We start from the raw sequence: 26,743 nt of genomic DNA, 5'->3' as shown, positions 1-26,743 counted from the left end.
GGAAGACAGGAGTGCCTGGCCTTCTCTGGTCCATGGGGTCATGAAGAGTCGGACACAACTAAACAACAGAAGGGGGAGGCGTTCCCTCCCCTCCTACCGCTGCTCACGAAGTTCCCCTTGCTCGGAGAAGTGGGGAACGACCCTCCGCAGGAGACTCTCCGCCGCAGGCATTTCCCTGGCGCGCCGTGCCTAAAACCTGGACGTCGTTTGCTCTCCGGGGCGCGCAGGTTGGGGGCCTCGGTCGCAACGCCATTCTTCCCACCTACCCGCCGCCGCCGAGGAGAAACCTCGATCTGCAATGCAGCAGCGTTAAACGGGCGGCGGGGAGTGTGTGCGCGCGTGCAGGGCTCCTCCAGCGCCTTTCCGCGGACGCGCAGCCAACTCCGGCCGCCAGGTCGCGCCTGCTTGCAAGGCCAGGTCGGTTGCCAAAAAATCAGGAACACCCCACCCGTTTCCAGCTCAGAGACCCCCCCCCCCAACCTGTAGGCACGCAGGCAGGGCGGAGATGCCTTTGGAGACGTTGCAAAGGGGCCGCCTTGCTGGCTTATTTTATTGTATTTTTGCACCAGCCCCCCCCCCTCCCCAAAACCACCCCATTGCATGCATGCAAGCAGGCGTCTTTTGCAGCGCGCCCCGTGCGCCTCGCCTGCGGCTGAGTCAGCGGCGGAGGAATGCGAGGGGGAGGGCGAGCAGGAGGCGCCGCCCCCCCCCCGGCCGCTCCTCGGGGGAGGGGGCGTTGCGCCTCTCGGCGGCCATGACGTCATGGCCTATGCAAATGACCCTCCGGTGGGGAGCGGGGGCTCCGCGGGGCGCGCGGCTCAGTCGCGCCGAGGAGGCGAAGCGGGCGCCACGAGGGGACGCAGCGCAGCAGCCGCAGCCGGAGCCGGGGAGGGTGGGCTGGGGGGCGCTGCCGGGGGCGCTGCGCGGGCTGCAAGCCATGGCCCAGCCCGGGCACCGCCAGGCGCCGCCGACGCCACCAGCAGCGGCGCCCCCTCCCGTCCAGCGGGAGCCAAGAGCGGACGGCAGCCAGGTGGGCATCCCGGGCAGGGCTGGGACGGGGCGCCCGTGGCGCGAGGGGTGCAGCGTCGGAGGGCGTCCTGAGAGTGTAGCCCGACGTCTTCCCTGGAGTTCCTTTGGAGAGGGTCCTGAAGTGGGGGAGACTTTTTTGGGGGGTCCAAGCCCTGACTCGGGACCCTTCCGAGGGCGCGGGGGTTGTGGGAACTAGTGGAGGGGGACTCCATTTCTCGTGGGATTCAAGGGTGCGAACTCGAATATTTTTTTGGGGGGGGGGACACACCATTTCACTGCCATTGTCCATCAACTTGGGGGCCCTCAAATATTTTACTGGGCCCCCCAAAAGGCCCTCAGCCCCCTAGGAGCTGGCTCCTATGCTGGGATCCCCATCTCAGGTCCCCAGGCGCCCCCCACCCAAGCAACCGCCTGGCCGCAGAGGGGCGGGTGGGCGCAGCCCGTCGCGCCGCTGCGGTTTCTCCGGCGGGGTTGGGGGGTCGGGAGCCCAACCCCGGACAGAAAACCCTTCTCCCCCCTCCCTTTGCCCCCTTTCTAATCCCGAGTTCAGTTCAGGAATCCCACCTGGCTTTTGGAAACTTTTACTCCCCTTTCCCAGTACCCACAAACGGTGCTTGGATAATTAAAGCCTTCTCCCCCCAGTCTAAAATAAAAGTGGGCTGTTTCGTTTCTTGTGAACGCTTCCGCGAGAGAGAGAGTTTGGGCAGGCGGACCCCCCAATATTCGCGTGCGCGCCTTAGTTTGTGCGAAGTGCGAGTTGCGCTTGTGCACGCACACGCAGGGTGGCCCCCTGTGGGCTCGAACAGCTGATCGGAGAAGGAAGGGGGGGCGGCACGGCGACTGGAGCCTGATTTTTTTCGGATTTTATTTTAGCAGCCTGGAAAGGGATCCAGGCAGAGCGCCTCCGCCTCCTCTGTTGAACTGTGTGCGCCTGTGGTCTTGGGAAAGGGGAGGGGGGCGCACACTGACTGGCAGAGTTTATTTTTGTCTCCTGCCTGCTGGAGCTGCCAGTGGGGCCTAAATCCAGGAGTGGGGAGGGTCTGGCTGGCTAGCTAGCTGCTTAGGAGATGCTCGGATCCTGTAGGGAGAGCTGCAGTGCTTCTTCCACTGCTTCTTGGTCCAGGAGACAGGAGAGCCAGAGGACCAGGGCTTGGGGCTGGTTTGCACCAGCTCTCTGTCTCCGCAGTGTTAAAGTGTGTGTGCTTTCCTCCCCGCCCCCCTTTCCACTTTCCCCTCTTCTGTCCTCCCTGCCTTGAGTGATGGGATTGCAGTCCCATGCTCCTCTTTCCCCTCTGGCCCAATCCAGGTAACATTCCTACCTTGGGAGAATCTGCTCATGGGCTATAGAAGCAACAGGGGGAGCTCCCTACTTTCTCCTCCGCCTCCTCCTCCGCACTGTGTGGGAGGGTGGTTCCTTCTAAACCTCTGGAGGATGCAAAACCCACACCTGCCGCTGTGTGTGGGCTGCATATTTAGTGTCTGCTGTCTCTCCCTGCACCCTCAATCGCCTGACCTGTTATTTTTTTGGAAGGGGAAGGATCTTTTCAAAATAATAATAAAAAACCTTGCAAAACACCACACTGCCGCTTCCCCTCGTAAAATGAAGAAGGAGCGAGCTCCCCCTCCTTCCCGGTTATCGCAGATCCCAAATTTTCCCTCTGTCATATTAGGAAGTGAGCCGAGGGTTCTGTCATGCTGAATCATAGCGCTGCCTTGCAAAGTGTGTCATCGTTACCATCACAGCAAAATTCTTCTTTCTCTCCCTCCCTCCCTCTCTCTCCAACAGTTGTGAATGCTTCTCCTCCTCCTCCTCTTTTTTCTTTTTTTCTTTTTTTACCCCTCCTCGGCAAGGAATGCTGCGGCTGTGGATGGTCCAGAAAGCTTTCCCGTGGAAGGAGCCAGGAGCCAGCGACGACTGGGCTAAAATAACCAGACTGGGAAAGGGAGAGTGACGGGTGGCGGCTGTACGACGACGCAGGGACCTGCATGATCTCCACACGTTGCTGTGCCTTGTTGAGAAGTAGAGCTATTGAAGTCCCCTTGGCTTTCTGCGCTGCATGTCGTCGTCTTGGGAAGAATTAAGAGGCAGCCGCCGGCATCTCGGCCTGGAAAGAGGAGAGCGAGAGAAAGAGGGAGCCTGGGAGCACCGGGAAAGCAATTGCACGTCAAGATCCGTCCGCAAACATCTGTCTTATTTCTGCAATAACAACACCATCGTAAAGTAGACTTCGGTGGGGGTGGGGGGGCAGAGAAGAAGCAGAAAAGACTCCTAAGGAGGATTTTCTCCCTGCAGTTTTTCCGCCCCTGTATATGCACACATTTTCCCCTTCCCCACGCACACGAGCGCATTCACACACACACACACAAACACGCCAACCATGATGTTTCGAGACCAGGTCGGAGTGTTGGCAGGCTGGTTCAAGGGCTGGAACGAGTGCGAGCAAACTGTTGCGTTGCTCTCCCTGCTGAAGAGGGTGAGCCGGAGTCAAGCCCGTTTCCTGCAGCTCTGCCTTGAGCATTCCCTGGCGGACTGCACCGAACTCCACATCCTTGAGAACGAGGCCAACAATCCTGGTAAGATCCTACTCTCTCTCTTTCTCTGTCCCTCCCTCCCTCTCCGCCCTCCCCTTCGCCGCTTGGTGCATCCAATCCGTCTTGAATGCCACATTGTTCTCTTGAGTGACGGCTAGAACGGGCTGGTGCACAACGCTCGGAGGGAGTTGTGGGGGGCACCCCGTAGAAATCACCCTGGTTCCACACAAGGCGCGGCAGCAAAAACTTAAGCACTGCTGGGATTTTCTCTCTCTCTCCCCCCTTTCCTTTCCTCTCTTTTGCTGCAAGCAGAAAAAGCTTTGGTGTAACTCCGGTAGCATGAATGATTGATACTCCTCCTCCCTCCCTCGCACAGAACTTCCTGTCACATAAGTAACTCAGGTCACGTAGAGTCTGGATTTCCTAGGCTCCTTTTGGGCAATGTTGCTTCTTTGCTCTGCCTCTTCAGCAGCATGAAGAAGCAGAAGCAGTCGAGGGTGGCCTTCTGCAGGTTGCTAGATAATTCTCCCACCCACTTCCAATTTTGGGGGATCCGGGAGCCAGTGAGAGATATCTTAATTTTGTGTGTGTGTGTGTGTATGTGTTAATGGCAATTGCTGTTTTCGTATATGCAGTATTCCTAATATAGGTCAATTTTAGCAGTTTGTGCCGCTTCGCAAGAAATCTTTACTGGAAACATTTCAGAGAGGAAATATGTGCTGTGTTTTGTTTCATAAAATTAGATGCGTGGTTAAATGGGCAGGCTTGGTTTTAATTTTGGGACAGTGGTACCTCGGGTTAAGAACTTAATTCGTTCTGGAGGTCCATTCTTAACCTGAAACTGTTCTTAACCCGAGGTACCACTTTAGCTAATGGGGCCTCCCTCTGCTGCACGATTTCTGTCCTCATCCTGAAGCAAAGTTCTTAACCCGAGGCACTATTTCTGGGTTAGCAGAGTCTGTAACCTGAAGCATATGTAACCCGAGGTACCACTGTATTCTCCCTTGTGTGCTGCATAGTAGCAACTCTCTCGGTGTTGGTGGTAAACCGGCAGTGGCATGAAGGAAATGAGTGCAAATATTTCTCATTGCTTGGGTTAGAGCAAGATAAATTCCAGACACCTGGTCTGCCAGGTGCCAGAGAGTTTGCTGCTGGCAGATAGAGACTTTTTTGGCATGTTTGTTTCTCGTTTGAAGATCAACATGTTTCTGGTGGAAAAAAAGATAGTGTAGTTAACAAATGCTCAGTGTTCGTTACAATTTCGGATGTTGCAAGGCTAGCTTTTGAGAGGGCATCAGATTGCACGGTAACAACAAAATTATTGTTGTTTAGTCATTTAGTCGTGTCTGACTCTTCGTGACCCCCTGGACCAGAGCACGCCAGGCCCTCCTGTCTTCCACTGCCTCCCGCAGTTTGGTCAAACTCATGCTGGTAGCTTCGAGAACACTGTCCCACCATCTCGTCCTCTGTCGTCCCCTTCTCCTTGTGCCCTCAATCTTTCCCTACACCAGGGTCTTTTCCAGGGAGTCTTCTCTTCTCATGAGGTGGCCAAAGTCTTGGAGCCTCAGCTTCAGGATCTGTCCTTCCAGTGAGCAGTCAGGGCTGATTTCCTTCAGAATGGAGAGATTGGATCTTCTTGCAGTCCATGGGACTCTCAAGAGTCTCCTCTAGCACCAGAATTCAAAAGCATCGATTCTTCGGCAATCAGCCTTCTTTATGGTCCAGCTCTCACTTCCATACATCACGACTGGGAAAACCATAGCTTTAACTATATGGACCTTTGTTGGCAAGGTGATGACTCTGCTTTTTAAGATGCTGTCTAGGTTTGTCATTGCTTTTCTCCCAAGAAGCAGGTGTCTTAATTTCGTGACTGCTGTCACCATCTGCAGTGATCATGGAGCCCAAGAAAGTAAAGATGGTGATGATGATTTATACTGTCCTTTATCAAAAGATCTCAGAGCGGTGTACAACATTAGAAACACATTACAAAACATCAATGATAAAAACATAGTAGAAAGCATTCTGACAGACAGCTTAATACAATGGTCCCTTGGTTCTCAAACTTAATCCGTTCCGGAAGTCCATTCCCAAACCAAAGCGTTCCAAAACCAAGGTGTGCTTTCCCAAAGAAAGTAATGCAAAATGGATTAATGTGTTCCAGAGTTTTAAAAACAACCCCTAAAACAGGAATTTAGCAGGAATTTTACTATCTAGCGAGACGATTGATCCATAAAATGAAAGAAATAAACAATGTACTGCAGTCACACAATTAATCAATCAGTAGCTGAACTGGGTTCCACACAGTCACAAAAACAAAACAAAAAGAGCCACAGAAACACAAAATGAATAGCAAATATAGACAGACCTCAACACAACAATCAAAACAGAAGGGTGGAACTCAAATTGGAAGTGTTAACACTCAAAATGGAGCACGTTCGGCTTCCGATAAAAGTTCGCAAACTGGAACACTTACTTCCGGGTTTGCAGTGTTTGGGTTCCAAGTTGTTTGAGAACCAAGGTACCACTGTAGTAAAATAATCAACATAATAAGAGTCTGCTTCAAATGCTGTATCTGCCATGAACTCATCAGATGCCCTTAGGCAAGCCAGTCTCAGCCTAGTGGCCCACCTTACTGGGTTGTTGTAATGTATGGAGATAGCGTATGCAAGGTGCTTTGAACACTGGAAAGCATTCTATATAAATGCTCAGTGGTATTAGCCACCAGAAAAGGGCACGTCTTTGGACCAGCAGCTGCTGGCTTTAAGAATGTCTCATAGTAGCCCTTTAAAAAAAATGCAGCCGAACATGGTGCGTAACAGCTGCTCATGAGTAGTCACGTCACAGGAATGCAAAAGGCAAAGGAGTCTCTGAGTGGGGAGAAGGGCTTGTGCGCTCTGCTTTGACACTGTGCTGGTTTTGCAGATGCAAGCCCAGGTCCACTTACTGTTCTGTTTGTTTGTTTGTTTGTTTGTTTGTTTATAGGCATTTATAACCTGCCCTTCACATTGCAATCTCAGGACAGGTTGCATACATCTCCATCCAGTTAAGCCAGCGGTAGGCAACCTAAGGCCTGGGGGCCGGATGCGGCCCAATCGCCTTCTCAATCCGGCCCCCGGACAGTCCGGGAATCAGTGTGTTTTTACATGAGTAGAATGAGTGCTTTTATTTAAAATGCATCTCTGGGTTATTTGTGGGGCCTGCCTGGTGTTTTTACACGAGTAGAACGTGTCCTTTTATTTAAGTTGCATCTCTGGGTTATTTGTGGGGCATAGGAATTCATTCTTTTTTTCCCCTCTTCAAAATATAGTCTGGCCCCCCACATGGTCTGAGGGACAGTGGACTGGCCCACGGGTGAAAAAGGCTGCTGACCCCTGAGTTAAGCCATGCAAGATCTCCCACCCCCAAAGGTCTATGGAAAAAGATGTATTTTGAATTGATATTCGTTCTGGCTTCTCTAGGGACCCTTTGTTGGTCATGCTTGGTCTTGGTTTTGGAGCCAAATCACAGAATTGTAGAGTTGTAAAAGACTCTGGGGACTCTCTTAAGTCCAACCCCCCGCAATGCAGGAATATGTAGGTGTCCCAAATGGGGATCAAACCCACAACCTAGGTGTTACCGCTCCCGTCCTCTTGACCAACTGAGCTATCCACCCAGTTGATTAAACTCCTCTCCCAGATATAAGGAGTCATGGCTAGCAGTCAGTTGGAAGCAAATGGTGAAAATGAGTGACAAGCTGTCTTGCTGGAGATGCGTTTGTATATGTCACTTGCTAAGTTTTCCTTCTAATATTAGAAGCGTGGAGCTGTTGGGGAAAGGCGCTCTCTGCTTCTGCTCAGAGGCTCTTTGTTAATTGATCTGTACTTAGTTTGAACTCTATCCAGCTTTGGAGTGTGTGTTTTTGTGTGTTCATCTTCAGATTCTTGTGTTGCAAATTAAATGTCTTGAGGGATGGGGGAAGAAATGCTTTGATCTTAGTTGCCTTGAACATAGATCATAAAACGGTCCAATATATATAAGCGATTTTCTATTTCTTTTTAAAATTCTGCAGTTGCAGTCAGAAGCTGTTGCGTGTTTTATTTTTAAAAAAAGGGAAAAAACACTTGCAATATAAGAGCCAGGTGATTAAAAACGACCAAACTTTGTGTATTTGATCCTTGCTTTCAAATTCCTGACCCGCGAGGTAAGGACGTTCTACGTATGCTCAGAGGTTAGTGCAGAAGTAAGAGCCGCTGCGCTACATTAAACTGGGAAGTGCCCAGTTTGCAAAACATCTGCGCCACAAACTTGCTGGGTCGGCCCTAAGTGGCATGCAGCTCACATCATGGTCATGCACTGCAACATGGGGGTGGTGATACTGCCTTACTGTACATGGTGATGTCTGAAGCTGCTTGCAGAAGCTCAAAGGAGAACTGAGCATGCTCAGAGACTGCAGAATGCCGCATGTCTGTTTAAGCGGAGTGCGGGGGATGGAAAACCAGGAGAGGATTGGAGTGGTGGTGGAATGGAGTATCCCAGAGAAAGGGCTGGCTAGCAAGACCACTGAATAGAAGCACTGTATACAGTACAACATGGGACGCGGGTGGCGCTGTGGGTTAAACCACAGAGCCTAGGACTTCCCAATCAGAAGGTCGGTGGTTCGAATCCCCGCGACGGGGTAAGCTCCTGTTGCTCGGTCCTTCTCCTGCCAACCTAGCAGTTCGAAAGCACGCCAGTGCAAGTAGATAAATAGGTACCGCTCCGGCGGGAAGGTAAACGGCATTTCCGTGTGCTGCTCTGGTTCACCAGAAGCGGCTTAGTCATGCTGGCTACATGACCCGGAAGCTGTACGCCGGCTCCCTCGGCCAATAAAGCGAGATGAGCGCCGCAACCCCAGAGTCGGCCACAACTGGACCTAATGGTCAGGGGTCCCTTTACCTTTATACAGTACAACATCATTTTACTGCAGGGCCCACTTGGTCAGGGAAGTGTCAGGATTTGAGCCTGGCTGGCAGCTCTCCTCCCTGAATTAATTCTAAGTGTGTGGCTGTTTATTTGCACTGGAGGCAAGGGCTCTCTGCATGTACTCAGAGGCACTCGTATCGCAGGATTCTGCTTGCCTTTTCAGGCACAGCCCTAATACAAATGGATGCTCCGTCAAAGACCATTGCAGTTTCTATCAGCTCTGGGGGTTGCTGCGTGAGGCTCATGGGAGTTGTAGTCCAAAACATATGGAGGGCGCCTGGTTGGCGGTTGCACCCGCTGCCTGTTCCTCTTTGGAGATTTCTTGCAGGTATTGAGGGGAGCAAACTTAGCTCTGCTTCAAGGTTCCCTCCTGACTGCTGCCAGGTGAGGGGCACAATCTAATCTCATTCCCGCCCTCGTTCACACAGGTGACGCTATTGGGGTGTTTATTTATTTTTTAAAGCCGTCTGTGGTATTCTTAGAATATTTTAATGCAGTCAAACAATAGGCAGGCAGCTGACCAGCATGCCAACCCTGGCGTATGAATGAGATGTGTTTTGTTTCTGGTATGTGTTTATGCTTAAAATACTCTCTGGAAGGAGGGTCTCCCCCTGCCCCTGGGACAATTCCTTGTCAATGGGGGGTTGTACGCTGTTTCGGCTTTTTTGCAGGAGGGAGGGGAACCCTCTCATCCCATCTCTTTTCCTACCTTTGCTGTTTGTTGAAGGAGAAGGAGCCGAACTGATGCTGGCTGAGGATGAAATGTTTGCACCCTGCGGTTTGCACGTGGCTTGTCATGGGGGGAGGGGCTGGGGGGCGGAAATGCATGGGCCGGTCACCCGTTTTGGGGGAGGCCTCTTGCTTTCTGTCCTCCTTTTGCAGGAGGCCCAGCTGCAGCAGGATCCTGAACAGAGCCCCCAGTGTTTACTCAGAGGGAAGAACTCGGCGTGTCCTTCCAGTTCCCGTTGGAACACGGAGCTTGCGAAGTTCCTTTGGCAGCTGTTCTCTCCTGCCCTCCGAGAGCAGCTTCCAGCCGGTTGGCTGCTCAGAGGATGTGCTGAAGTTTGTGTCTCCGAAACCTATCTGGTGGGCCACCCCAGAGAAGCAGTTGGGGGGGGGCTGGGTACATTTCCTTTTAGCGGGGGGGGGGGCGGGCATCTGTCTGTCTTGAGCAGGAGTCAGCAAACTTTGTCCGCAGTGGCCCAGTCCACAGATCTTGTGGGGGGCAGAACCACCGTATTTTTGGCTCTATAAGACTCACTTTTTCCCTCCTAAAAAGTAAGGGGAAATGTGTGTGTGTGTTATGGAGCGAATGCAGGCTGCGCAGCTATCCCAGAAGCCGGAACAGCAAGAGGGATTGCTGCTTTCACTGCACAGCGATCCCTCTTGCTGTTCTGGCTTCTGAGATTCAGAACATTTTTTTTCTTGTTTTCCTCCTCCAAAAACTAGGTGCGTCTTGTGGTCTGGTGCGTCTTAAAGAGCGAAAAATACAGTGTATTTTTTGGGAGGGTGAAATCCCCCCCACAGACTCTCCCTTCCCTTCTCCACAGCACCGAACAAGCCCTGGTGGCTGCTTACCTGTGCCTTGCGAGTGGCGGTGGAGGGACGATGAGCGGAACGAAAGGGCTGGCTCTGGAGAGGGGCTGCTTAAATGGGCACTCAGCCAGCTCAGCCCAGCCCCCTTCCTCCTCTAGGCAGGGCAGGGAGAAGCCAGGAGGAGGGAGGGAGGAGGCGCTGCCACAGTGTATGGGGGGGGGGGGGAAATGGCACAGCCTGAACGATCAGAACCCCCACACCGATCCACACGGTGATTCCTGGACTGTCCGCAGGGCAGATCCAGAAGGCAATTGGGCCAGATCCGGCCCCTGGGCCGTAGTTTGCTGAGCCATGGTCTTGAGAGGCAGTGAAGTCAAACCACTGCATCAAAGTGGCCTCCTCAGGGTGCAAGCCTGGGCAGTGTGTCTGGAGGTCCTGGGCTGCCCTCTCAGTCTCGCTGACGGGGTCCAAAGGAAAGCAGAGCAAGACGTCTGGCACCAGTTTGGCTGCAGGAGTTGCCGGAAGGAGGCGTACAACAAAGGATCTAGGAGTCTTGGTTGACCACAAACTTGACATGAGCCAACAGTGTGACGCGGCAGCTAAAAAAGCCAATGCAATTCTGGGCTGCATCAATAGGAGTATAGCATCTAGATCAAGGGAAGTAATAGTGCCACTGTACTCTGCTCTGGTCAGACCTCACCTGGAGTACTGTGTCCAGTTCTGGGCACCACAGTTCAAGAAGGACACTGACAAACTGGAACGTGTACAGAGGAGGGCAACCAAAATGGTCAAAGGCCTGGAAACAATGCCTTATGAGGATCGGCTAAGGGAGCTGGGCATGTTTAGCCTGGAGAAGAGGAGGTTAAGGGGTGATATGATAGCCATGTTCAAATATATAAAAGGATGTCACATAGAGGAGGGAGAAAGGTTGTTTTCTGCTGCTCCAGAGAAGCGGACACGGAGCAATGGATACAAACTACAAGAAAGAAGATTCCACCTAAACATTAGGAAGAACTTCCTGACAGTAAGAGCTGTTTGACAGTGGAATTTTCTGCCAAGGAGTGTGGTGGAGTCTCCTTCTTTGGAGGTCTTTAAGCAGAGGCTTGACAACCATATGTCAGGAGTGCTCTGATGGTGTTTCCTGCTTGGCAGGGGGTTGGACTCGATGGCCCTTGTGGTCTCTTCCAACTCTATGATTCTACAAGGCACCACCAAACCGCCTTAGGGACTCCGCTCCAGATCTGCGTAGGCTTTACGCCTGAGCCTTTAGTTCTCTCAAAGATGTCTTGCAAGGCAGTGGAGGTTTCGGACCAGAGTTTCCCTTCTCCAGAATGGGCTCCCTTCCCAGGTTTTCAAGCACCAGGCAAGCGTCCTCCTGCCATGCCATGAAGCACACTGGATGCACGTTTCTTATTATTTTTTTAAAAATAATATTTATTAAAAGTTTAACAATTACAAAGAAAAAAGGGAAAAAGAACAACAATAAAAAGTTTAACATATAATACATCAAAAATAAAAAGGAAAAAAAATACATCTAAACAACAGAAAAAACAAAAACATTTAAAAACACATCCAATATTTCCATATCTTTACCTTTCATTTACTTGTTTCCTCGACCTCCTCTCACCTCCCTTTTTTGTATTCTAGTTCAATTAGCTATTTCAGCAAATCCTTCCCCTCTTTCTCAGTTTTTTGTTTTATAATTTATCTTAACACAATCTAACTTTAAATTTTCCACTTTGGCCCATTAACAATCAGTTTCTACTTAGTTCTTTATAACATTTCTGCTAAAGCCATATAACTTCATTCCAGCATTCTTCTAACATTCATTAATTTTGCAGTATTTCTGTAAATATACTTTAAATTTTTTTCCAATCTTCTTCCACCGACTCTTCTCCCTGGTCTCGGATTCTGCCGGTCATTTCCGCCATTTCCATGTAGTCCATCAGCTTCATCTGCCATTCTTCCCGGGTGGGTATACACTGGATGCACATTTAAAGCACATGGTCTCTTTCCCCGCCGCTGCCAAATCATCCTGAGAACTGTAGTTTGAGGATGCTGGGAATTGTAGCTCTCTGGGAGTAAACTACGCTTCCCAGGATTCCCTGGGAGAAGCCATGTGCTTTCAGTATGTGTGTGAATGAATAGGGTGGGTGTGGCCATAGCTGTTTCACAAATAAAGCTGGCAGCTGTCTTTAACCACAGGTAAGAGTTTTGGCACATAGGACTGTTGGCTGTCTTCTCATAGGCAAATCTCCCCATTTGGCTGAAGAATCCCAACCCTGGCAACCCCCAGATCGCTGGATGAAATAATGCTTTTAATGTTAACTGATTTCAAAATGCCTTTTTTCTTAAAGAGAAAACAAAAGAAATTGTTTGCCATCTTTGCCGCCCTGGGCTCCTTCGCTCCAAAGGGTAGAATATATATCCTGTCAATCAATTGAACATCTGACCGCTGCTGGCATGCCCTGGACGGTAGAGTCCCGGCTGAGGCTGTGACCCAGTTTGCGCCTGCCTGAGAGTGAGTCCCATTTTGCAGGTACAGTCATACCTCTGAAGTCAAACAGAATCTGTTCCGGAAGTCTGTTGGAATTCCGAAACGTTCGACTTCCAAAGCTCCCGCAGCCAATCGGAAGCCCCATCGGACATTTGGCTTCCAAAAGAACATTCAAAAACCAGAACACTCACTTCCGGTTTTTGGCTGTTTGGGAGCCGGAACGTTCAACACCCAAGGTGTTCAGGAGCCGAGGTACAGTGGTACCTCTGGTTAAGAACTTTATTCGTTCTGGAGGTCTTTTCTTAACCTGAAACTGTTCTTACCCTGAAGCACCACTTTAGCTAATGGGGCCTCCCACTGCCGCCGCACGATTTCTGTTCTCATCCTGAAGCAAAGTTCTTAACCCGAGGTACTACTTCTGGGTTAGCGGAGTCTGTAACCTGAAGCGTCTGTAACCCGAGGTAGCGCTGTATAGCATTGCACTGTCTAGTAGACTGAACCAGTAATGAAGTTGGGTTTCCTAGGAAGATTTGAGACACACAGACTTGGGCTTGCAAAAAGGCTGGCTTGCTCTGTGGGGAAAGCATTCTTCTTTAGTCTGTGTGTAGGTGCACAATCTTCATGTTTATTTGTCCGTTCTGTCCCATATTGGGGATGGATTGCGCACTCTGGGCTTGGCTCCCGTGGCGTTTTCTCAGACCATGTCTGTGCCGGACGCCAATGCAAGTGTGGGTAACCTTTCCAGGCCTCTTGATGGTTGTTGGACTACATCACCACCACTGGCCCTGCTTGCTGGGGCTGATGGGAGTTGTAGTTCAGCAGCATCTGGAGGACCAAAGATTCCTCACCTGCAGTGCAATGCTTTGCGTCATTAACTCTTGCCTTCCTGAGCCTCACTATGTCTGTCCATTCATGTGTATCGTGAATATCAGACATCTCCAAATGTTTTGGACTACAATTCTCATCATCCCTGACCACTGGTCCTGTTAGCTAGGGATGATGGGAGTTGTAGTCCCAAAAAATCTGGAGGGCCAAGTTTGGGGATGCCTGGTGAATGTATATCTTTAAAAATCCACCAACACATTCATTTTGGGCTTTGGGTCACAAGAGCTTCCGTTGCAATTAATTGCTTGTCTTTTGAAGTGTAAGGCTATGCTGCAGTTTTCCTTGGTGAAATTTCCTCTTTCCTGGTTTTGCTCCAAGTTACGCCCTCTGGGAGCTGACATGTCCTTCAGAAGGAAGCTGCCATCCAGCCAGGGTCCCTGGAGTGATGGATTCTGTCCCAGCTTGAACCTGCTGTTGGAAAATTCATGACACATAGAAGGAAGAACTTCTTTATGCAACGCACAGACGGCAGTGATGACCAGCAAACTAGCATGCTTACTTTATTATTACCGTATTTTTCGCTCTATAAGACGCACCAGACCATAAGGCGCACCTAGTTTTTGGAGGAGGAAAACAAGAAAAAAAATATTCTGAATCCCAGAAGCCAGAACAGCAAGAGGGATCGCTGCGCAGTTAAAGCAGCAATCCCTCTTGCTGTTTTGGCTTCTGGGATAGCTGCGCAGCCTGCCTTCACTCCATAAGACGCACACACATTTCCCCTTACTTTTTAGGAGGGAAAAAGTGAGTCTTATAGAGCAAAAAATACGGTATATTCATTCATTTTCTGGCCTTTCCCCCCAGACAGACAGCTTACAGATAGAATAAGAACAGCTAAAAACATAGAGAATAAAAACCTCAATAATTAAAAAGGAGTTAAACACTGGTTGGAACCTAGCTATGGGATGACTTTAAAAGCCGTCAGTGGCAACTAGCTGTGTTCAAAATTAGCCAGGTGCCGGGCGCATTTTGCACCTGGCTGTCCGCCACTTGCGACCAAGTGGAGATGCCCGAGTCTTGGCTCCTGATGTCTCCACCATCTGGAATTGTATGCCTGGGGATCCTTGGATCTTGACAGTTTTTAGGGACGCAGGTGGCGCTGTGGGTTAAACCGCAGAGCCTAAGACTTGCCGATCAGAAGGTCGGCAGTTCGAATCCCTGCGACGGGGTGAGCTCCCGTTGCTCAGTCCCTGCTCCTGCCAACCTAGCAGTTTGAAAGCACGTCAAAGTGCAAGTAGATAAATAGGTACCGCTCTGGCGGGAAGGTAAACAACGTTTCCGTGCGCTGCTCTGGTTCGCCAGAAGCGGCTTAGTCATGCTGGCCACATGACCCGGAAGCTGTATGCCGGCTCCCTCGGCCAATAAAGCAAGATGAGCGCCACAACCCCAGAGTCAGGGGTCCCTTTACCTTTAATAATAAATTTTATTTATACCCCGCCCTCCCCGGCCAGAGCCGGGTTCAGGGCGGCTAACACCAATGAAATCACAGTAAAAACATAATGGGGGGGGAAGAGAGGGGGGGAACCAATTTAAAATACAGGTTAAAATGCAATTTAAAATGCAGCCTCATTTTAAAGTAGCCGATAAATCAAGACCATAAGGGGAGGGAAACATAAGGGTCAGACTGAGTCCAAACCAAAGGCCAGGCGGAACAGCTTTGCAGGCCCTGCGGAAAGATGTCAAGTCCCGCAGGACCCTAGTCTCTTGGGACAGAGCGTTCCACCAAGTCGGGGCCAGTACTGAAAAGGCCCTGGCCTTAGTTGAAACCAATCTAACCACCTTGCGACTTGGGACCTCCAAAATGTTGTCATTTGTGGACCTTAAAGTCGTCCGCAGGGCATACCAGGAGAGGTGGTCCCGTAGGTACGTGGGTCCTAGCGACATGCCACGTGGAATTCTGCCTGCGATGTTTTATCTGTGCAATCGGAGCGAATTTCAGGAACCGAAAGGTCGCACTGAAAAAAAGATGACTTCCGAGCCGCCTGGCCCAAAGATGGCAAGCAGGCGTTGTGTTTTGGCCACTGTAACCCTGGTTAGAGGAGCCATTGGCGGCTGGCTTATATATCTGAGTTTCTAACCCTGGCTACAAGCCCCAATGGCTATGCTGTGCCTTCACAGCTGGAGGCAACAATGCTTTTGAGTGCTCTTTGCTGGAAACCACAGTGGAGAGAGGGCTCTTATTCTCAGGTTCTGTTTGTGGGTTGCTGGACCAGGTGGGCTGTTTTGGACTTGCTGGACCACTGGCTGGGACTTCTACTGCGTTTCCTGCCCCCCGTTTACAAACTCTGTCTTAATCCCACCCCCAAATTTATTGCCGCCTTCCACAACCTCCCACCCCGCTATCTTTCGTGGTCTGCCAAGGTGAATTTGACATTTGCTTCCCGCCAGGAATTGCGCTGCGTCTTGCAATCAGCCTGAGTAACTGAAATAATAATTAGTCTGAATGCTTTGCTCTATTTTTAGGCCACGTTAGTCAGCGCTTTTACTTCTCCCGAATCGCACTTGGCAGCTGAAACGCTTCTGTTCCGAAGGGGTGGCATTTACCGCCCTGCACAGCAATCGAGGCATCCCCCAATTCACGTCTCACCTGGGCCACAATCTCACCTTGTAGCCGTTACCTGTTTTGATTCAGGCACTGTAGTTCCTTAAGCGCCGGCCCTGGGCGGCTGCTACAGTCGTCGGTTGCAGTTGTTTTACGGATGCATCAGGTTTTGTGACCCGAGGATGCGGGCAAGATCTCTGCAGGGGTGAGATCCTTCCCTGCGTTTGCGTCTTGGCCCGTCCGGCTCCTTAAATCGGGGCAAAGGGATGGGGGTCTTGCAGAATACAACTGCTGCATTAAGGAAAGAGGATTCGGCTCACAAAGGAGGCTGCCATGAGATCGCTCTTTGGGGACCGGGTGTTCAGTAAGTTGCATAAATGTAACATGTTAGGAGGCAAGGTGGTTTTTTCTATATATATATGATTTTTATTCAGTTTACAAATAAAACAAATGGATACAATTCATACAATTTTTTTACATCCAGTCTCTTTTTTTGACTTCCCTCAACTTGGCTGGTACTCCTTCCCTTCTTAATTTCTTACACATTTCTGAAATCTCACCTATTATTATTTGTAAATTAAATCTTATTTCACTCAAATTCTAACGTTTCTTTTTTACAGAGCTTCATTAAAGCTTACAAGCGTTATTTGTTTTTCACTTAAGTTATGCATATATTCTGTAAACTTTTCCCAATCTTCTGTAAATCTCTGATCTTGTCGATTTCGAATTCTTCCTGTCAGTCTATCAAGTTCTGCAAAGTCCATCATCTTCATTCTCCATTCTTCCAATGTAGGTAACTCTTCTTGCTTCTATTTCTGAGCCATCAATATTCTCGCTGCTGTCAGGAGGCAAGGTGTTTTGACTGCTTGTTGACAAGCTGACTCCAGATCACATTGGATGCATTTATTTTATTTATATACTTAGCAAAATTTGTACACCTCTTGAACGTAAGCTGCTTACAAGAACCCCCGGACGAAAGCGATTGCGTAGATCAGCGGTTCTGAAATCCCTGCATGGTTTGCCATTTTTGCTTTCATGCGGCTCACAGGTTGTCTCTGGATTTGAAGATGGAAGGAGCTGGCGCTTCCATCACACCCAATATCCGTACTGGTTTTTAATTGTGTTTTTATTGCTGCTTTTATTCCTCATGCTGCATTTGAATTCTGCGGAATTGCAGTTGCTGCAACAGGCAAAGAAAACCAGGTTGGGGCTTCTGGTAATGGCGGATTTCCTCCGTCTCGGAGGAATCCGCTCCTTCGAAACAAGGGTCTGACCGCCACGGCGAGGCGGAGACCCGCTAAAAACCACGGGCGGAAGAAGCCCGTGGACTTGGGATTCGGCAGGTACCTTTTGCGCCTCCCCTACTCGCGGGGAGACCCGGTTTCGGGGCTCCGGAGTGACATGGGGTGAGCGGCGCGGTACATCGAATCAACCGCTACTTTCAAGGAGTGAAGCCACATAGCTGTTGCCAAAAAGCGCCGACTTTTCCTGTGGACATTTGGACATGATAAGGACTTGAGATTTCAGGATTTAAGGGTATAAGATTTAAGGTTTTTTTTCTCTTTTTATTAGATTGCAGTATAGATAATTTTTTAGATGTTGACGGGAGGATAAGGTTTAAATGGATTAAGATAAATAAGTGAGTAAGCAGTGAAAGATGAGAAGAATTTGCTGACTTAATTACTAACTGGAATACAAAAAGGGAGGTGGGAGGAGGTCGAGGAAACAAGTTATTGAAGGATGGAATTGTGAAAAATGAAGCGTTTCTTTTTTAAATGTTTTTGTTTTTTCTCCAGTTGGTGGGGTGGAGGTGTGGTTTTTATGTATTTTTTAATTTTTCTCTATTCTTGTTTCTTTCTTTATTTTTACTGTATTTTGTCTTTTTCAATTTTTTCTGTATTTGTTAAAATTGGAATAAATATCATTTAAAAAGAAAAAGAAAACCATAGAGTTGGAAGGGGACACGAATCTTTTGCCCAACGTGGGAATCGAACCCATGACTTTTGAGATTAAGAGACTCACGCTCTGCCAGTAGAATCATCCACTGATGGTCCAAGGCATGGGGGAAACTACTGGTATAGATGCCTTCAAGGCTCGCATCTGAACTGAGTTTGGGACCAAGATTTTCTTGGTTATGCTGGCAGGTGACCTACATGATTCTCCTGTGCTTCTGAGCACCTTTCAGTATATTATATCCTTCTGGGTTGGCCAGCTGGGAAGGTATCCTGGTTCATGCTCATCACCAAGGGAATGTGGTGGCCCCAAGAAAGGGTATCAGCAAGCCCAGGGTTCTTAAAGTGGGATGGAGGTAAGGCAAGGAGAGATCAGGATATTGACCAAATGGAACGTGGGCAGAGGAGGGAGACCAAGAAGATGATCAAGGGTCTGGAGACCAAGCCTGATGAGGAACGGTTGAAGGAGCTGGGGATGCTTAGCCTGGGAAAGAGGAGACTGAGAGGAGATAGGACAGCCATCTTCAAATATCTCAAGGGCTGTCATATGGAAGAGGGAACAAGCTTGTTTTCTCCTGCTCCAGAGCGGCCATTATTCTCACTTTTACAGCAGCTCTTTTTTTTAAAATAATATTTTATTAAGGTTTTTACATAAAAGAAAAAGACAAAAGAAAAATACAAAAATACAGAAAAACAAAAGTAACAATACAAAAAAAACAAATGAAAACAATTCCATTTTCATAATATTCCTTGCGTTTACTTATTTCCCAGACTTCCCCACACCTCCCCTCACTGTATTCCAGTCCAAATATTTAATCAGCAAATCCCTTCCCTCTATCTTAACTTAAACTTTATCTTAATATCTTAATATATCTTAATCTTATCTTAATATCTTAATATGTTAAACCTTTTAATTTTACCCCTTTTAGCCTTCAAATTTTCCATACTCCTTCACCACTTTGTTGCTAATAACCTTTTAACCTCCATCTGATGTCATTCTAACATTCATTAATCTTATAATATTTCTGTAAATAGTCTTTGAATTTCTTCCAATCTTCCACCGTCTCTTCTCCCTGATCTCTGATTCTGCCAGTCATTTTTGCCAATTCCATGTAGTCCATCACTTTCATCTGCCACTTTTACAGCAGCTCTTGCCCTAGAGATTGAGGTTGATTGAGGTTGAGGTTGAATCCTGACAAGACAGAAGTACTGTTTTGGGGGGACAGGGGGCGGGCAGGTGTGAGGGACTCCCTGATCCTGAATGCGGTAACTGTGCCCCTGAAGGACCAGGTGCGCAGCCTGGGAGTCATTCTGGACTCACAGCTGTCCATGGAGGAGCAGGTTAATTCTGTGTCCAGGGCAGCTGTCTACCAGCTCCATCTGGTACGCAGGATGAGACCCTCCCTGCCCGCCGACTGCCTCGCCAGAGTGGTGCATGCTCTGGTTATCTCCTGCTTGGACTACTGCAATGCGCTCTACGTAGGGCTACCTTTGAAGGTGACCCGGAAACTACAACTAATCCAGAATGCAGCAGCTAGACTGGTGACTGGGAGCGGCCACTGGGACCACATAACACCGGTCCTGAGAGATCTGTATTGGCTCCCAGTACGTTTCCGAGCACAATTCAAAGTGTTGGTGCTGACCTTTCAAGCCCTAAACGGCCTCGGTCCTGTATACCTGAAGGAGCGTCTCCACCCCCATCATTCAGCCCGGACACTGAGATTCAGAGCCAAGGGCCTTCTGGCGGTTTCCTCATTGCGAGAAGTGAGGTTACAGGGAACCAGACAGAGGGCTTTCTTGGTAGTGGCACCCGGCTTGTGGAACGCCCTCCCTTCAGATGTGAAGGAAATAAGCAGCTATCTTCTCTTTAAAAGACATCTGAAGGCAGTCCTGTTTAGGGAAGTTTTTAATATTTAATGCTGTATTGTTTTTAACACTCGATTGGGAGCCGCCCAGAGTGGCTGGGGAAACTCAGCCAGATGGGCGGGGTATAAATAAATTATTATTATTATTATTATTATTATTATTATTATTATTATTATTAGGCCAGAGAACACTGAATGCAGGCCATAGTATAAATCTTTGGTTCCCAACGTGGGTGGTAACACACCCGGGGGATGGTGGAGTTACTTAAGGAGGGGTAGTAATAATAATAATAATAATAATAATAATTTATTATTTGTACCCCACCCTCCTCCACCAGACGGCTAACATCATGAAACTAAGACAGTATAAAAAGAACATAAGAACTACAAGGCAAAGGGGCGGCAGGGATGTCTCAGACTTCAAAAAGTTGCTATCACTGAATCACATTCACAAGCTTTGTTGCACTAATTGAACTGAATAGTTTAAATTGGATTTTGAATAAGTGTGCAATTAATTGTTGCTATTTTGAATTTTATTGTTCTGTCATCTTCTTTAGTGAAAAGCGCTATTCTGAATGATGCTTTCTACAGAACAGGTTAGGATAGGGTAAAGGTAAAGGTAAAGGGACCCCTGACCATTAGGTCCAGTCGGGGTCGACTCTGGGGTTGCTGCGCTTATCACACTTTATTGGCCGAGGGAGCCAGCGTATAGCTTCCGGGTCTTGTGGCCAGCATGACTAAGCCGCTTCTGGCGAACCAGAGCAGCGCATAGAAACGCCGTTTACCTTCCCGCCGGAGCGGTACCTATTTATCTACTTGCACTTTGATGTCCTTTCGAACTGCTAGGTTGGCAGGAGCAGGGACCGAGCAACGGGAGCTCACTCCGTCACGGGGATGCTTTCTACAGAACAGGATAGGATAGGGGTAGGGGGCACTAAAGGGGAGGAGTTTATGGACCCGAGGGGGAGGTTGCCTGAAAAAAATTGGGAGCTACCGATATAAACTAAGCTTAATAATAACCATCGTCTCAGTGCCCCATCTGCAACAGTGCTTTGAAAACTGGGGAATTGTTCTCTCTCTCTGAAAAAAACAGCAAAATATTAGAACTGTCACCAGACTGAAATTGATTTGATTAATCAACTTAGATTTCAATAACGTTAAATCTCTGCATGAATTTGCATAGGAGTGAAAAAAAAGCGAAGTTAAAAATAGAAATCTCTTTTTATTTTTAGGTAGTGCAAGCAGGGGTTGCAGTAGACTGTGTTACGGAAGAGGCATTTGTGTGATTGGCAGGAGATTGCTTCGATGGTGCCTGACATCCGCAGTTTTTAATAAGTAATTCTGTTAATGTACTTCTTTTTAAAAAGTGTTGCTTGATTACCAGGAGATGCCTCTGTACCTTTGGAGGAAAAAACCTCTGCTCATGTAGATTTGATGTCCTACTAAACACAATTCATTTATTAGGGCCTTTGACTTCGTTTTCTCTGACCCTTCCTGCTCCCAACAGAACAGCAATTTCCAAGCCTCATCTTGTCAGAGTACCTAGAAAAGCATCTTCTGATTCACGGGGAGTAAGAATCTGCAGTTGGGTCTGCTTCGTTTTTATGTAATAATTGATTAGATCACCGAATATCCCCGATGCCAAATTCCAGAGCCCTGACATGGCCAGCTCTTAAGAGAGAAGGCATTTGGTGGACACTTATATAAACTGTTGTGGTTGCCGGCCCAAATGTTTCAGAGCTGATGTCTTTTGTCTTTTTAATTTCTTCCACGATTCTTTTAATTAGAACTGGGCCCATGATGTGGCAATAGGTGAGGGCTCAAGTGGGCAGAACGTTACAAGTTCCCAAATTTACCAGCCTGGGTTGAATCATAGATCATAGAATCATAGAGTTGGAAGAGACCACAAGGGCCATCGAGTCCAACCCCCTGCCAAGCAGGAAACACCATCAGAGCACTCCTGACATATGGTTGTCAAGCCTCTGCTTAAAGACCTCCAAAGAAGGAGACTCCACCACACTCCTTGGCAGCAAATTCCACTGTCGAACAGCTCTTACTGTCAGGAGGTTCTTCCTAATGTTTAGGTGGAATCTTCTTTCTTGTAGTTTGGATCCATTGCTCCGTGTCCGCTTCTCTGGAGCAGCAGAAAACAACCTTTCTCCCTCCTCTATGTGACATCCTTTTACATATTTGAACATGGCTATCATATCACCCCTTAACCTCCTCTTCTCCAGGCTAAACATGCCCAGCTCCCTTAGCCGTTCCTCATAAGGCATCGTTTCCAGGCCTTTGACCATTTTGGTTGCCCTCCTCTGGTTGACTTCCTGAGGTTTTGGCTACACATGTGAAGGCATTAAATCAGGGGTTTTTCCTATATTTTTGAAGTGAGCTTGCAAACCGTGATTGAGGCAGTCAAGCCAGTGAGATGGTCCAGTCGTGCTGAAAGTTGGACGGTTGGCCTTTGATAACAGGGAACCTGGAGAAAGCTCTAGAAAGGTGCTACAAAAACACAACCTTCCCGTCCCACCTTTATTGTTGTTGGCACATCTGTCTGTCTCAGGAGACAATGGAGGAGTGAAGTTAAGCTCAGACCGTTGAAGAATTACGGCGCCTGCTGTGGCTGTAGAGACCGATACAGGAGAGACATGTTTTGTTGCAGCCGGGGCAGAGGAAGGCGTCCTTCTGCCTGCTCAAGGAACCGAGTCTCTTAGGGCCGGACAAACCAAAGGTCACGGAGATCCAGAAAGTTCATGACTTTGACTCTCCAGGTGCAATTTTTTGCATCTAGAAGCCCCTGAGTAGAGCTCAGGAGACAAGCTTCCTCCACCAACCAGAAATTCTATAGAAATGCACACAAGCTGCTGTTCTTGGCATCCAACTGTCTTGGGAGACAATGGAGGAGTGCGCCTTCGGAGGTGAAGTTAAATCGCTAGAGAATTACGGCGCCTGCTGTGGCTGTAGAGACCGATAGGGGAGAGACATGTTTTGTTGCAGCAGGGGCAGAGGAAGGCAGCCGGTTGTGCTGCTGTAGATGCACCATGGTGTTTTGTGTCTCTGCTCTCCTCCCAGTGGTCATTCCTCCTCTGGTCATTGCTATGGATGCCCAACCTGATTGTCTGTCTCCAGGTACTGCGGTCCCCTGCAAAGGATTCCCACATGGCGGGGTTGCTGCCTGCAGAGCACGTCCCTGGGGATCCAGCCATCTTCCATTCTGGGGACATGGCCAAGTCACGGGCACCTATATATCTCCAGACTTCTATGTGCACAAGAATTCCATGGATAAGAGAGGTCGGTTAGTGTTATCCACGCTCAGACGATTCACCTTTGGTGACGCCATTAAGATTCGTATGTTGACCACTGAGGAATAACCCTAGTGGGCTGAAATGAGTTCTCAGTATATTATTGCAGGTCACAAGAGCTTGGCTTCTCAGAATTACTGTGCGTTATATGAGCTTGAGGATTGCACTTGAAGATCATATGACCAGCAGGCTGGATCCGGCCATTGGCTCATCTGGTCCAGCACCCTGGTTCTCCTCTGATGCTCTGCCTCTTTATTTGAAAGTAAGATACCTTAGGAGTCTTGCACTTTCCTGTTGTTGTTGTTGATGATGATGATGATGTTGAAATCTGTACACCTCAGGTCTCAGGGCAGTTATAACATAAAACTGCAATATAAAACCACAAAATACATAATGAAAATATAATCAAAAACAACCCAATAGAAAGCGACACGGGTGGCACTGTGGGTTAAACCGCAGAGGACTTGCCGATCAGAAGGTCGGCGGTTCGAATCCCCACAATGACGGGGTGAGCTCCCATTGCTTGGTCCCTGCTCCTGCCAACCTAGCAGTTCGAAAGCACGTCAAAGTGCAAGTAGATAAATAGGTACCACTCCGACGGGAAGGTAAATGGCGTTTCCGTGCGCTGCTCTGCTTTGCCAGAAGCAGCTTAGTCATGCAGGCCACATGACCCGGAAGCTGTACGCCGGCTCTCTCGGCCAATAAAGCGAGATGAGCGCCGCAACCCCAGAGTCGGTCACGACTGGACCTAATGGTCAGGGGTCCCTTTACCTTTAACCCAATAAACCTTCAGGAAACCAAACGCAGATTAGTGGATTTCCCTGGAATTGCACCCTGTGCTTTCACTTGTGTGTGTGTTAAAAACAAAAAAAAACCCCTTAATATAACCAGAACTAAAAGTACTTGTAAAAAAACAATCATGCGCTTTAACACCACATCCAAGCATGGAAACAATTCTCCATCCCCACAAAAAAATCTGCCGCTGGTTCCCTGGTCCGACTGCGCCGTGCAGCTGTCGCATTTTAAAAGGCCGCCCTTTGTTGCCTCCTCATTCCGCAAGAGGGTGGTGAAGGATCCGTCCCTCGGCCAGGAAGGCTTAACCTAGTTTGCCAGTTGTAGGTTGCGCAGAGGACGGGCGCAGGGCAGCTTAAAGGGCTGCTCTCTCTCTGGGAGCTTCTCAAAGTCCGCTCTGTGCCCCAGGAACAGGTGGCCAGGGGGGAAGAAGCAGGCCGCTGTTCCCCGGGAAGCTTCCATGCAGCATTTGGAGGCGAGGAATGGGAAAGAAAACAATGCCTGATCCTGGTGCTTTTAAAAGGCGGCTTTCTTCCCTTCCCCTGTCTCTTCCAACCGGGTTATCCCCGGTTTCCCCGAGGAGTGAGGAGCACCGTGTTGTGTGTGGTGAGGGGCAACAGAAATCCCTAGTGGTCTCCCGGGAGGCTAGTTCACAAGCAGCTGAAGGAACCGGCTTTCTCGATGGAATTTTATCACAGAGGGGCCATTGTTCCGCTCTGCTGTGTGCTTGGTTTGAGAACTGGATTAACCTTTTCTCTGCTGCATCCGAAATCAAACATAGAGAAGGGAGAAGTGGATGAAATCTTCCCCATAAATGTAGGGGGACAACACACCTACTGGCTCTTTTGTAAATATTGTACATTTATGAAGAAGTAAAATGTTCTGGATATAATTGTGGTATGGGATGTAGTCTGGTGGAAGCTCCTCCCTACTCTGCTTGCTTTCTTTCCCCAGGCTTAACCATGGTTTACCAAGCCATGGTGCTTAACCATGGCCATAACCGTGGTTATAGTGGCCAGGTTCGCACAATATTGTACATTTATGAAGAAGTAAAATGTTCTGGATATAATTGCAGTACGGGATGTAGTCTGGTGGAAGCTCCTCTCTGCTCTCCTTGCTTTCTTTCCCCATGCTTAACCATGGTTTACCAAGCCATGGTGCTTAACCATGGCCATAACCGTGGTTATAGTGGCCAGGTTCACACGATCTTGTACATTTATGAAGAAGTAAAATGTTCTGGATATAATTGCAGTATGGGATGTGAGTCTGGTGGAAGCTCCTCCCTGCTCTCCTTGCTTTCTTTCCCCAAGCTTAACCATGGTTTACCAAGCCATGGTGCTTAACCATGGCCATAACCGTGGTTATAGTGGCCAGGTTCGCACAATATTGTACATTTATGAAGAAGTAAAATGTTCTGGATATAATTACAGTACGGGATGTGAGTCTGGTGGAAGCTCCTCCCTGCTCTCCTTTCTTTCTTTCTTTCCCCAGGCTTAACCATGGTTTACCAAGCCATGGTGCTTAACCATAACCATGGTTACAGTGGCCCGGTTCGCATGATATTGTTAACATTTCATATAACCACCCCGATAGCATCTTGAGCACAAATTGTGCTGAATACACAACCCAAAAGGACGTCTAGAAAACGGACCTCACGTTGCTGCTCCTCTGTATTCCTAAATTCAATCCCCTCAGTGGGGATTGCCTCAGAGTAGATCTGTGTCTACTCTGCATTGTAAGAAACTGATGTTCCAGTTCTTTGCATGGATGTCGAATGCAAGAATTAAAACCCGTCCCCAGCACGGAGGATTTAAGGGGATTGGTCTACTGGATAAAAAAACAAAAACGGACCTGTAGTTTCTTTCTGTGGGGAAGCAGCATGGCTACTTCCCACTTCCTAAAAGAGCACATTAAACTCAGCAGGCAGTGAACAGCATGTGTAAATTGGGCATGAATGAGCATCCTAATATACAGAATTTCAAAAATGATGATTCAGGGTTCCTGGCAGTGGTTTGCAAGGGCTGTGTGCCTGTTTTACTGCATTATTATTATTATTATTATTATTATTATAGCACCCAACAAGTTATTTTTTGCTTTCCAATACTGCAGTGCTTGATAAACCTCAAGTTTCACCATGGAAAAATTAATTGCTACTTAAGCTGCATGATGCTGTCTCCATTTTTCTCAATAGGCCCCCAGCTGCTGAAAAGAATATTTATAAACTTCTTAAAAGCGCTAAATGGCAAAAGCCACTCCAGAAGTCCTCAGGGCTTGAAAAGCAACCTTGTTCCATTGTTGCCAGTGGTGGGAAGTTCTAGGGGGCGAAGCTTGCAGCTCCTTTGACCCGGGGATTCGCGGCGTCTTTTCTTGCGCCTGCTTCGCCAAATGTGCGAGCAGAGCATAGGGGAGGCCAATGCGCTCCCGCAAGCAGAGAGCCAAACTACCGACCCAGCGTTGGTCCCCCAAAGCGAGCAACTGTGTCCCGCAGAAAACGTCAGCCACCTTGCAGCTGCCTCTTTGCTGCCCAGCTCAAAATCCCAACAGCTGTTTCTCTCGTCCTCCTCTTGGCTGAAGGCGCTTCTCCTCCAAGCACAGGTGGGTATCACATTCCAAAAGCTAGAGAGAGGCGCCCAGCTATCAGGAGAAGAAGAACCTGTCACTTGCTTGATGCAACATCAGCTTGATGAAGGATGCACTGCTAGCATCCTGGCGACACTGTTTTTCTTGTATCGATAAGGGTTTGTTATTTTTGTAGATGTCTGCTAGGCGATATAAGCCTTTAGTTTGCCAGGTTTTTATCTGGAGGTTTTGTGCAGAAGGAATAATGGGTGATGTGCCAGGGGAATTAGTGGGGATGGGGCCGGGGACAGTTTGCC

The 26,743-nt window shown here is 48.6% G+C and overlaps 1 protein-coding gene across 3 annotated transcripts in view; it reads left to right on the top strand.

Annotated features, from left to right (window-relative positions):
- The first annotated feature begins 804 nt into the window (after positions 1–804).
- SAMD4A (sterile alpha motif domain containing 4A) overlaps positions 805–26,743 on the top strand; it is a 126,436-nt gene continuing 100,497 nt past the window's right edge. The window contains exons 1-2 of one of the 3 annotated variants that reach the window (XM_083436406.1): positions 805–1,030; positions 2,816–3,603. In XM_083436406.1, coding sequence (XP_083292532.1) covers positions 3,408–3,603 — 196 coding nt within the window. In that variant the 5' untranslated portion in view covers positions 805–1,030; positions 2,816–3,407. The remainder of the gene's footprint in view (positions 1,031–2,815; positions 3,604–26,743) is intronic. The other 2 variants (XM_083436407.1, XM_083436408.1) reach the window with 2 other exon arrangements.

Source organism: Podarcis tiliguerta (genome assembly GCF_965153285.1).
Source record: "Podarcis tiliguerta genome assembly, chromosome: 1".
NCBI lineage: Eukaryota > Metazoa > Chordata > Lepidosauria > Squamata > Lacertidae > Podarcis > Podarcis tiliguerta.
This window is presented reverse-complemented; position numbering and strand designations above follow the sequence as displayed.